This window comes from Hirundo rustica, chromosome 16 (genome assembly GCF_015227805.2).
Source record: "Hirundo rustica isolate bHirRus1 chromosome 16, bHirRus1.pri.v3, whole genome shotgun sequence".
NCBI classification, from domain to species: domain Eukaryota; kingdom Metazoa; phylum Chordata; class Aves; order Passeriformes; family Hirundinidae; genus Hirundo; species Hirundo rustica.
The window spans coordinates 11,220,187-11,233,130 of record NC_053465.1 but is presented as its reverse complement, the minus strand read 5'-3'; the positions used below and the strand labels follow the sequence as shown (position 1 = coordinate 11,233,130).

The window sequence follows — 12,944 nt, the reverse complement described above, 5'->3', positions numbered from 1 at the left end:
TGCTGGCTTTGTGAGGGTGTGAGCAGGTCACCAAGTTCACCAGTGTTCATTATCCACGTGGAAAATGAAGTGACAGTACCGGAATATTAAAATTAGCATGGAAGTTGTCTCCCTTAATTTCAGCTCCACCTCACTGAGAGCTTTCTGTGCCCTAATGGCAAAGAGAGACATCCAGACACAGGCTCAATTTACCTCTCTGTACAATTAACTCCAATTAAATGAGTTTAAGATGAATCGTCCAGCTATAAGCACTGGATTGAAAGTGGAAGTGCCATGATATGATATGAGGAAGGAAATGTGAAAGACTTTGTTTCTCTGTATGATATTGAGGAAGCACTTGGCATAATTCAAAAGTGGAGGTGAAAAGAGGCAAAACTTGTGTGCAAAAGCTTCCATCTCATTTATGTTGAAGGTGGTTATGAAGAAAACCTTGAACTGCAAGTGAAATGTGAGGAGTTCAAGAAGGAAAATCAAGGAAGATAAATGGGATGTTATCTAAAGAGAAGGTGTTCACAAAGACAAATTGTTGTCTAACGAAGAGTGACGCGAGCCTTTTAGCTCTAAACATAAATACAGCAGCAGTGCAGATAGGAGGTGATGAACTTGAATAAGGGAATGCAAAATGTAATCAGAGCTAAGGAACGAGAATCTGCACAGTGTAAAGTGTCAGGAAAGGACCTCAAGTTTGAGGAGCGTTGGGAAAGATTTTGGAATGCAGCTGAGAGGGTGGAGTGGGCTTTCTTCTCTTCAAATATTTATCAGAACAGAGAGTTTGAGAAGGAGACAAGGGCTCTTTTAAAAGACAGCAAGGAGAATTTAGAAATATACAATAGGGAGAAGGAAAGAAAATGCCTGAGGAAGGAGCATATCATTGATCAGATACTTTGTAAAACCACTGCAAAGTTATCAGCTGAACCTGGAGCCAGACCCCGCTGGTGGCGAGTTGGGCAAACTCCCTGAGTAAAGTCAGGATCCAGAGCAGAGGATGGAGAGCAGAGCTGAGAACAGAAGGGCAGTGGTCCCCTCCAGACAGGCCATGAAAACAAATTCTGCTCTGTGGGTACAAACTGGGCAAAGGCCTGAGCAGAGGAGGTGGAACACAGTTATACCCTGAGCTGCTTTGTTGTACTTGAAGTGTAGCAGCTGGTGAAGCCCAGAGCAGGCGCTGGTTGCCCCTACCAGTTAATGCAGATAAAAGGCTGCACGTGGCAATTAACGCTATTTATTTAACCCCTGCTGCCATTTCATCCCTCCTGGAACAACAAATCCCTTGCCTTTTGGGGAGTGAATTGGAAAGCCAGGTTTTGATCTGATTTCTGCAGCAGCTTCAGAGACTGGCGTTAAAATGTGGGTTTGTAAGCCCTTGTGATGAGCAGCATTGCTCAGTGAATCGCAGCAGATTAGATTCTTGTCTTTACAGCCTCCTGGATAACAGCACAGTTACAGGAGTGTTTCACTGGCTCACTGCTCTCCCAGAGCTGCATTAACATCGTGCCTCTCTCTGAAAACCTAGATCACGCTGCCAGCCCCAACACCTGCTCTTCTTACATTTGCAAACCAAGGCTGCAGACCAGCCTCGGAGCTGATCTGTTCATGCAGAGGAGGGAAGAGAGGACTCAAAGAGCTCTCCCAGCTCTTCATGGTTCTCTCCCATCTGTAATGGTTTTTGGAGCAAGGGAAAAGCTGAGCAGTGGATTTGGGGTCTGCATGACCACAGAAATCTGCTGTGGGTGGTGGGAAGGTGCAGACTTACCATGCTGAAGGAAACTGTCATGCTTGAACCTTTTATAATATGAACAGAGTCCTAGAGCTTTGCTCCTGCACTTTTATAAAAGCTGTAAAAACAAAGACAATTGTGGAGATGCCAAGTTTTTCTTCAGGGGGCAAGCGTAGGCAGTGTACCCATTTATGTGCTGAAGAAAAATGATTTAATTCTGCTTTAGGGCCCAGATATTGAGACTTTCAAAGTGCATGAGTAAGTGATTGTTGGAGGAGGGATGTTGAGATGAATCTATTACAAGAGAAGAGAAAATGTCCAGAAGCTATGTGGGATCTTTGGTTCTATTGGATTTCTCTCCATTTTGCCCGGATTTAGAGCCATTACACTACAGGAGAATAAAAACCCTCAGATGAGAGCTGATTCTCAGATGAGAAGATGAAGGATGGTGTTTTGCTTCAGCTGGTGGAGAGCACTTCCTGTGCCACTCTTTTTCCCACGGAGGCACCTTGTGCTTTGAAGTCTCATGATGCTCCACTAAAAACTGGGGAGCTGGTGACAAAAAGACAGTAGAGAAATTTGTGTTGTTTCCTTTGTGCTCTGACTGCCTATGCTTGGGGTTGGAAAACTGTGAATTAATCAGAGAATTTTGGGGTGGAAGAGATGAAGAAGCTTTCAGGTGGCACACAGGTAGAGACCACTTCTTGCCCCCAGACTGGGACAAGGCATGAAATAAAAACAACCTAGAATTTAGAATTCCAGAGTGGTTTGGGTTGGAAAGGACCTCAGGGCTCGTCCAGTTCCATTTCAGGGACACCTTCCAGTGTCCCAGGTTGCTCTGAGCCCCATCCAGCCTGTCCTGGGACACTTCCAGAGACAGCTTGTGCCACTGCCTGACGTCAGTACTGGATTTAGAGCAGAAATCTCCCAACTTCCAAGCATTTTGATTCCATGATTCCTTCTGTAGTGCTAAACTCTTGCACGTCTGTGTGATACCCCTGGAATTTGACCCTGCCAGGGTGGGATTTATCACACCTGGATGGTACCCATGGCACAGTCCAGGGTCAGAGGGGGCAGAAGGGGGAGGGCAGAGTGAGGATGAATCCTCCTTTTGTCCCAGAACTGGCTGAATCTCCAGAGCTTTCTGTGTTCCCCATTCCTGTGTGGGGAGCCCTGACAGGCCGTTCAGACGAGCTGTGTAATGTTTCGATGGCGAAAGTTGTGTGAGATTAATCCAGTGCTGGTGTCAAAATGAGACGTGGAAAAATTGCAATGATACTTCAAATGATCACTAATGGGAATTTTGACAGGAGTTTCAAACGGTAACAATTTTGTGCTAAAATGGGAGCACAGAGCTTTTCAGTGGAATTCTTGTCATTTTTGAAGTCTGTTTTAAGACCAATTTTCAGTCAAACTACTCTTCATATAAATTTAGAGTTCTGCTAACTTGTGGAAGGACTGGAGTAAACAGGGAGAAATAAAACCATTTGCACATTTGTTAAGGGTTTTTTCTATTTTTTTTTTTTTTGTCCTGAATGCAACCTTTTTTTCTGTTTTTTCCCACCATTTTTAACGTTCCTTAGAGTCATTTTCAACACACAGGGATATGTTGTCTGATAAATTTAGTGAAGAGTTGAGCAACGCTTTCATTTGAGTCTGCCAAGAATGCTGTGTCCTTGGCTAGAGGAGTCCAGTGGATAGAGAAGAATCAGAAATAAGTTTTAACCATTGGGAGAAGATACAATAAAGGCATTTGCTGTTCTTTAAATATCCCTTTAAAATCTGTAGGCAAAAAAACTCTAAGTACAAATTCCTTACTACTAAGAGCATAATAATTTGCCTTGTTTTTTTTTAATTATTATTATTTTTTTCCTAAGTCAAATCCAAAAGTTTTTTTGTGGAAAAAAGAGATGTAAAAAGGAACTTATTTTATGAACTTTTATTCAGACTGTTCTCCTAAACTTTGGAACAAGGTTAACGATACCATTAAGACATCATTAATATTTTGTGTGCTTCACATACACACAGATTTTTTTCTTCTGCACTGTTCTCACTTGTAAGAGCAATAAATCTCCCTCAGGAATTAATCTCATTTTAGTAAAATATGCAATGAATTATTCTGAATTCTGTCCTCCGAAAGCAAAGTTCAGCTTAAAGCATTTTTCATTTGCTCCCAAAATATGATTAGAATGTCTCCTTTTAAAAACAGCAACAAAAAAAAATCTTTACGTTAAATTTCTTCGTCCTTTATGGATTTTTTCCCCATGTTTGACTTTAAAAAAAAAAGGAAAAAGGAAAACAAAGCAACAGCACTTTTTTATACCTACAGAGCATCTTTTCCTTAGCCATAAATATCCATAATTGCCTGAAATCGTGGAGCTGCTCTGCAGGTCCGTGGTCCTCCCAGGTCCTCCCCATGCAGCTCCCTCTGGGTGTATTCATCCTGCCTGGTTTAACTTTCCGTCCAAAGAGGGGCTCCAAGTGCTGAAACTTAATTTTGGTATTTGGCTCCATGAAATGAGGAAGGCAGGTGCTTCCTCCAGGGTTATTCAGAGCGCTCCAGCTCCAGACACTGTGTGTGTCCCTCATTAAAAAATGAACCTGAGATTCTTGTCCCCTGTCGCTGGGGACATTTTTGGTCTCATCATTTTTGGTTCTGTTGTTGCGATGAGCTGAGGCTTCCACAGTGGTGTTCTCTTGGGAGGAGTCAGTAAATGTTCCCCTCAAAGGCATTTGCTCCAGGGCTTGCTTTTTCTTTGCTCTGGTTCCGTGTGGCTCCTAACAGGCTTAGTTTGCTGCCTGGAATTGCAAGTGTGAAATTGTTTCCCCGTATTTCAACCACATGTCCGGTTTAATCAGCTCTTTGTCTGTCTTTGTGAATTGCTCTAAGTATAAATTCTTTTGTTGTCTGTCTAACCACATGATTTACTGCAACTCCTCGTGCAGCTGCCTTGAGTGCAGGTAATTGGGAACATCAGCACTTGGAGAAATATTCCCCCTTCCCCGTGTCTACAAAGGTTATGTTTATTAATACAAATATATTGGGGCTTTTGATGGATTCACCTGCAGAACATTCTTTGAATGCAGATATGGGTTTTGATAAACGCAGAAATGTGGTTGTATTTTTTTTAGGCGTGTGAATCTCACCCAATGGATGAACAGAGTAGAACCATTCCTTTACACAAGCTGAATGAATATTTAATATATATCCAAGACTTGGTTTTCAGAACTGCTCGCGCATCTGTCTTCACAATTATTATCTGATTCTGCATTTAATTAAGACATGACTAAACCCCTTTTGACTGAGTTACTGCAGAATCATACCTCATATTTTTATGTTTCATTGCCATGATTCTATTTAATTGAATGTAAATCATGCTTAGGCCTGTGTTCTGCAAAGTGCTGCTGAACATTAATGCTGCTCTGACTGGGAGCTATGGCCCATAGAGCTGGTAGGGAAGAAATAAACTTAATGGACTCAATATTATACTTCTTTTAAAAAATCATTTAAAAATGAGCACAGCGTGGCCAGCAGTGACCCCCATAACCCAGGAGCCTCTGCCAAGCCACTGGCCCTTAGAAGCAGTTCTGCAATTAACTGCGTACCAGCGCTGGGATTGCCAGAGCAAATCACATCAGCAGCCTGGCTCTGGAGTATCTCCTGTGACAGAGCCCAGCACCAGCTGTTCCACAGAAAGATCAAAATATTCCCCCGGTGCAAAATCATGACATAATCTGCCCGCTGGGGTAGCTCCTTTCTGCGTCTGAACTGTGCAGCATGCTGGGAGATGAAAAGATTGATCTCTGCTGTTTTATTGCCTCATCTAAAGTAACTTTGAATCTCCTCAAAAAGATTAACATTTCTGATTTCGTTGTTTTTTTTCAATACTGCCTCGATGCCATTTTGCTGCTGTGAGTTCTGTGGGTAATATAAAGGAATGTTGCTCTGATTTAATTTGTATTTCCTTCCAGTTCCTGGGGTTTTTCCATTTCTTATTTAGAGGGTTTTATCACCATTTTGCTCTCCTTAATCTGTTATATCTCTGTTGTAATCTATTTAATTATGTCCTGGTCTTGTCAGTTTTAGCTCTTGCCTCAGTTTCCATGGATCAGATGAAGCCAAGGGAGTTTGTAGCTTCCAAGCAGGAAAATAGTTTTTCTCATGGAGATACACCTCACAAAGATCTGTCCCAATCCTCCCAAACCAGGTGGCATTTGTGACCTGTCTCACATCTCCATGAGGGTTATGGTGACAGCAATGAATTTAATGAATACAGAGCACAACTGACTTAAGGATCTAAACGTTACATCTTAAACACAAAACAAAGGGCTTTTAGCAGCAGGAATACATGTGATGCTATTCCATTTTTGATTACTGTAAGTATTCAATTATTCAGTGACCACGGCGGGATTTTTGAGGCCAGGAGTTGCACTCAGCGTGTCCCTTTCAGCTCAGGGCATTCTGTAACTCCATGCTACCACCCTTGCAGGAGCCAGCAGATACAACAGACCACTTAGAAACTCCTCTTTATCGTTACTGTCACTTTTTTCTCCTTTCCTTCCTTCAGATGATCACTCAAGAGTGAGATTGCAGCTGCTGGATGGGGACCCTCACTCCGACTACATCAACGCCAATTACATCGACGTAAGGCTCCTGGACATTCCCCCTGTGACAAACCCGCCTGTGACAAGCCTGCTTATGAATCTGGTGCCTCTGACACAGGGACAGGCTGTGGATGTGATATGAATGACGGCTGAACGTTGTACAAACATCGTGTTGTGACAGGGAGAAGGTTCTCAGTCTCCAGTTTATTTTGCCTGACCAATCTGGACAGATGGAGATTTCCTGTGTTTGACAGATCCACCAGCATAAGTGGGACGTGGGCTAAATGATGGATGCAGAAATCAATATCAGCCCCTCACAACAGCATTAGTCACAAAGTTGTGGTGCAGAAGGCATGTGTGTAAACAGATTGGCTTTTTTTTAAGTGTTTTAAAATGACATTGGAAAAGCAGCCTCTGTCTCACATACAGAGTGATCCAATGTAAGTGCATTTCTTGAATGCAGCTCTTTAGTCACAGCAACAGGAAATGTATAGAATAGTTTCTTGAAAGGATAAAAGATGCCCTCAGAATTTTCACAGAGAAAAATTCATACCTTTCTTCTTTTCAAACAAGAAGATGCAGTGTTTTGCCTATCTGTTTTCAGCGTTACCCTCAGGTAACACAGGATTTGTGTTTCTTTGTGGAAGCAGTTTAAAAGTGCCCCGTTCCCGTCTTGTCTTTGGCATGAAGATACTCTGTTATTCAGCCTGAGGGAGATGCCTTCACTTAAATCTCTCAGTTCAGCCCAGTTGCCCCTTCATTCATTCATTCATTCCCAAACCAGTTAATTATAATATATTACATAATTATACACTGACAGAGGGCAGCAGTTGGCACCTGGAAATTATCAGATCCCTGGTGGGCTTTGTCTGAGCTGTGATCTCACAGACACTCATCTATTTTCTTTTTTTTCCAGGGGTACCATCGACCTCGCCATTACATTGCAACTCAAGGCAAGTTCTTGTATGTCTAAATATTTGTAAACCCACTGCTGGTTTACGCTGTTGTGGGAGCTTTCTATGGTGTGACATCATCTGATTTGGGGAACATCTGAAAATTTGTTACATGGGCAAAAGGGGCAAGGATATATAATTTTCCAAGATCCTTATGGCACTCAGACTCAAAACCTCAGCTGCAGGAGTAGAAAGTGGCACAGACTTAGAGGTGGCAGCACAGCCCAGAATGTGTCATTTGTGCAGGAAGTGTGAGAGGACAACTACAGGGGACTTGGTGGGGCTTGGGTTCACCTTGCTTGAGGTGGGCAGTGTGAATAAGTTGTGACTGATGAGCCTTTGAGGGGAATTAGTAAGAGATGCATTTGAACACCACCTTCTGTCAGTCACCTGATGAGTTTCCTATAAGAAAGGAGATGAGGTCAGGGAGAGGCTCTAGACTGATAAACCTCTTGTCAGCACTGTTTGGTTGGCTATTGGAACCTGAAATTTTTCTGAGGGAAACTTAGGAAAGAGCTAATTTCAGCACGTTTCCTTCCTCCTTCATAATTAATCAATATTGAACTGTGAAATGGAGTGCTGCATCAGGTGTGAGTTACAACAGAGCCTTACTACAGGTTCAGTGTGGGGTACACCCTTGTCCCATCACTTACACAGAGTTTCCTGCTGGAGCCATCACTTCTGTTCCCACTGTGCTGGAACCTTAAATACCTGCTGTGAGGAAGGGTCTGACCTCCAGAGAGCTCCAGGCTGTTCATGGCTGTAACCCTGAATGACAGAGGGATGCTCTGAGAGAGAGAGCAGGATCCTGTGGGAACAGGACAATGGCTAGAGAACAGCTGGAAAGGCTTATCAGCATTCCAGGCACTCTCTTGAGATGTCCTTTTTGTCTTCTTTCCTGCCCCAGGGCCGATGCAGGAGACAGTGAAGGATTTCTGGAGAATGATTTGGCAAGAAAACTCGGCGAGTGTTGTCATGGTCACCAACCTGGTGGAAGTGGGCAGGGTAAGGTGCCACTCCCAAGGTGTAAAGCCAGACCAGGGCTGTGTTTAACACCGAGCTGCTGCTCAGGAGAGCTCAGCAGCAAAATGCCTTTTGCTTCCTGCAGGAAGGGAATAAATTCAGCCACTCTGGGTTTTTCTGTAAAATGCTGGATTTTGTAATACTTAGCTGTTTCCCTTCTAGACTAATAAGGATCGTGTTCCTGCTGTAAGTCTGGGCTTTGGCAGAGTTGTACAAATTTATGCCAGCTCAGAAGCTGTCTCCTTCCTCAGTACAGAAGGAAAAATGTCCTTCTGTAATAGTTATTCCTTATCTGATGATTTGAATACTCCTCTGAAAATCCAGAGGAGTGAAGATGTGTGTCTGGTGCTCCAACTACCAAAAGACCTCTTTACATGAGAGTCCAAAACCTGGAGTTCCTGAGGTCACTATTCCTGGTGGTTGAGGTTTTCATGGATCCTGGGACCACCCAGCAGTGTTGGCCTCCTGAACACCCACCAGTTCCCTCTCCTGGACTGACCTGGAGCAGACATCCTTGTGTCAGCACAAGGCAATTCCCAAAGCCCACCATGGGACCAAACATGGATAATTCAAAAGGTGTAGGCTGGACCTCAGGAAATAAGAAGGCAGAATGTCTGGATTTTCCCAGCATGGTTTTTGTTTTAGGGACATCCTCAGCCAGAAGCTGGAGTTGTTAAAAAATTTTGTCCTGATGTTTGTCACTTTCCATTTCTTTGGTACTAAGAAAAATTTGAATTATCGTTTACCCAGAGCCATTAGTAATTCAGCTGCTTTGTGTTTGATTTCCCTTAGATCTCATGGTTGAATGCCAGCTGCTTCTGTTCATTTATTACTATTTATTCTGTTTTACCATCTACTGACACTTCTGTTTGAAATAAATGCCTCTGTGTAAAAGAAAAAAACCCAAACAACAACAACAAAAATACCCACGACAAACCTACATTAATCATATTTAATATTTATAAAACCTCTTTCAATTATGACTGGAACTGGAACATGAAGCCTGCTTTGCAGCAGCTAATTGCTTCAGCTTTAGGTATTGTTCCACTCTTTCATGCTAGAGCATTTAATAACCTGATAGTCTTTGTTAGACTAAATATCCCTTCTGGAGCTCCACAGCCTTGCTTTTATTTCTTCTGGTGGCTTTGCACATGGCTCCTAGAACTGGCTAAGCTGGGATATGTTCACCTGCTCAGGAGATTTCCCTCTTGAGCCTTAGCTGTAGCCTGTCACAGCTGGTAAAATGCCAAGGTTGTGTCCACATCTGATAAAGAAAGCTCAGAGTCAAACGAATTTAGTGTCTCTTCATGTATCCCACAATCCCCATGAACTGAAATTCTTTGGCTAAGCAGAGAGAGTTCAGAATTACAGGAGCAGTAGCACAGCTTTTTCTCAAAAGGGATGGTGGTGGTGACTGTCAGGTGTTCTGTACATCTGATAATGGGCCAGGCACATATGGAAAGTCAAAGAAGATTAAAAGAAAAGAAAAAAAAAAAAAAAAACAACTTAAATGCATCATTTGTATTCATATGGACAACAAAAGGAACTTTAAAAAAATCCTGCCTGTTGTGTCTATGTATGGTAAAGGAATTTTGATCTAATTTATACAGTTAATTTTGGCAACTCTGCACATCAGAAGAAAGCCCAATTTGCATTGGCTTCAGCTTGAAAGTGGAGGAAAATGTAGGTCAGCTCTGACTCAACTCGAACTAGTTCCTCTCAATATTTTCCTTTTGCCCCCAGGTGAAGTGTGTTCGATACTGGCCAGATGACACGGAGGTCTATGGAGACATTAAAGTCACGTTAATTGAGACAGAGCCTTTGGCAGAGTACGTCATACGTACCTTCACTGTCCAAAAGGTAAGGAGGTCTTCAGGCAGCTGAGATTGTGACACACTTCATTTGTGTTCAGAAACTCTGGGAAACACATCCAGAACGCTCTTGGAGATGGGAGCTGTGCTATTTGGACAGGCTTCACTTTCAGCAAACTAGATTTTTGACAGGGATTCCATTTTTGGACAAATGATTTTACAGGAACATCTTGATGTAGCCACAAAAGTAAAATCCACAGTGCATAAAGTTTAACTGCATCCAAAAGGCAGCAGATAGCTGATGGTATGCCAGGAATAATAACTGCCTTGTTTCACAGTGGCAAATGGCAGAGGAAAAAAGGTACTACTTAAACTGGATCCTGCCAGGTAGAGTCCCCTTTCACCTGCAATGAGATTATAATAAGAGCAAGAGTATAAAAACTATCCCCAAACCAGCAGGATTTGGAAGATTTTGTTCCTTGTAATTAGAAATTGGAAGTCAAAGTGTCAGAGTATTCCAGGTCCGTCCAAATTACTTTCCAAACGCTCAGTAAGTGGTTTTAAAGCTTTTCCAAAATTCCTGCTTGGTGAACTTCAGCCACACTGGGAATATTGTTTCAGTTTTCTGATACATCAGCTCCATATTTCATTAAATCATTGAAAAACTTGGTGAGAGATGCTAATGCCAAAATCTGACAGGTTAGAGGAGCTGCTGCTGGATTCCACCCACATTTCCTGTACAATAAAACACAGCTGTCCCGGAGTTCTGGGTTACTCTTTGCAGGGCAGATAAAGGTGTGATTTTCACACACCAACAACTTGCTCTCCCCAGAAAAGATGGCTCTGGGTACCAATTTCTGCCTTTTTCGCTGGCAGCAGTATCTCAGACTGAGAATTTTTGGCAGGAGGTGGCAAAAATCTGCTGTTACCTGGGGCATGCCCCCTCTCGATGTGTTCATTCCCCAGGCTCCTGTTTCAGTGCCTCACACAGGATTTAAGAGTGAATTTTTGGTGGTTTGTGGCTGTGTCACAAGAGGGTGAGAGTACACACAGCTGTGGAGTGCTAGGGCTGAGGTCACCCTGATGAGGTGTGTGTGAGACCACAGGGTGGAACTGGGAGCTGGTACTCATCTTCCCAGCCCTCAGGTGAGCGTTTCCCACTTCCCTGGGAACCGGAATTTGCCTGAAAACGTTTCCAGAGTGAAAAGCAACTTCGGACACGTTTCCATGCATATGAGAGCTCCGTGCTCGTTATCCCTCTGCATGAGAGAAGGCAGCAGGGAGCTGAATACGCTGATTGGCGTCTGATGGAAGAAAAATAGAGGCTGTGTTGTCTCCTCAGAAAGGCTACCATGAGATCCGAGAGATTCGGCAGTTCCACTTCACCAGCTGGCCAGACCACGGCGTGCCCTGCTACGCCACGGGGCTCCTGGGCTTCGTCCGCCAGGTGAAGTTCCTCAACCCCCCCGAGGCAGGACCCATCGTGGTGCACTGCAGGTAGGCCAGCTCTCCACCTCAGCCCCTCCTCCAGCAGCTCTTCCCTCTCTTTCCTTCTCTCCTGGCAGTAGCCGGCGGCTGTTTAAGGGTTAATCGTTTGTGGGCCTCACCAGGAAACAAAGGGGAATATGTTCTTCTTCCCTAAAGTGGCAGATCTGGAGCCAAGCTGGCATGAGTCTCTTTCTCCAGGCAGCAGAACGAGAGGACGCAGTCTCAGGCTGCACCAACCTCTATATATAGGTTGACTATCAAGAAAAACTTTTATACAGAAAGAGTGATAAAGTACTGGGATGGTCTGCCTGGGGAGGTGGTGGAGTCACCATCCCTGGATGTGTTTTAATAAAGACTGGATGTGGCACTCGGTGCCAGGGTTTAGTTGAGGTATCAGGGCTGGGTTGGACTGGGTTGGAGATCTTGGAAGTCTCTTCCAGCCTGGTGATCCTTGATTCTGTGATTCTGTGATTCTGTGAGCTGGAGATGATGGAAGTAGGTCAGAGAGGGCCTTTCAAATGTAGAAGCCCTCCCCAGTGTTCTGTGCTCTGTTGGATGCTCATGGCAGAACTGGGGAATATCTGGGACAGCCATTCCAGGCCCTCAAACCTCATGTGGGAGAATGGATAACGCTGACATAAACCCAGAGATTTTTAAAGCAACTTTGCTTTTCTGTAGCCCCATGTGCTGCAGCTCAGCTTTGTGCCAGCACTGAAAGCCTTACCTGGTCTGGTGGAAGGTGTCCCTGCCCACAGCAGGGGTTGGATATACAGCATCTTTAAAGTCCCTCCCAACACAGACCGTTCAATGATTTTATGTTCTTATGGTCTGAAATATTTGTCTGGCTGGGTCTGGCTGCCAGCCCTTGGGCACTTTGGCTTCCCGAAAGCCCAAGAGTTGGCTGGGAATCTCAGATTAAAAACTTGCCCAGTGACTTCCAGCTAGCAAATTAAAGGAGTTTAATGACTTCAAATGCAAAGAAAGACATTGTTACACACCAAGAGTTTGGGTTTGTAGCAGCAGCTGTGTCTGCAGGGCTCAGGGCATGTGTGAGCTAAAGATGGGGCTTGGGCACAAGGCTAGAGAGCAGAGCTGGCTGTCCCAAAATCTCACCCCATATCCATCCACAGGAATTACCTCTAATTCCCACTCTGTGTCTTGAGAAAGAGAGAGAAAACACATCCCACAACTACTTTAAAAAGGAAAAGCAATTAAATCTTCTCTTTTATAAGCAGTTTTGGATTGGGTGGGTGTTTTGTTTTGTTAGATTTTTTTTAGCAAGCAGTGAGTCAGTTTTAGAATCAAGTACAGCTAAGCCTGAGGAGTCGGCAGAAGAGATTTCATTTA

At 43.8% G+C, this 12,944-nt stretch overlaps 1 protein-coding gene across 7 annotated transcripts in view; it reads left to right on the top strand.

The window, feature by feature from the left end:
* PTPRT (protein tyrosine phosphatase receptor type T) overlaps positions 1–12,944 on the top strand; it is a 451,419-nt gene that overhangs the window by 412,721 nt on the left and 25,754 nt on the right. For all 7 annotated transcript variants that reach the window (XM_058422730.1, XM_040080154.2, XM_040080156.2 and 4 more), the window contains 5 exons: positions 6,286–6,362; positions 7,239–7,275; positions 8,183–8,280; positions 10,042–10,158; positions 11,452–11,606. In XM_058422730.1, coding sequence (XP_058278713.1) covers positions 6,286–6,362; positions 7,239–7,275; positions 8,183–8,280; positions 10,042–10,158; positions 11,452–11,606 — 484 coding nt within the window. The remainder of the gene's footprint in view (positions 1–6,285; positions 6,363–7,238; positions 7,276–8,182; positions 8,281–10,041; positions 10,159–11,451; positions 11,607–12,944) is intronic.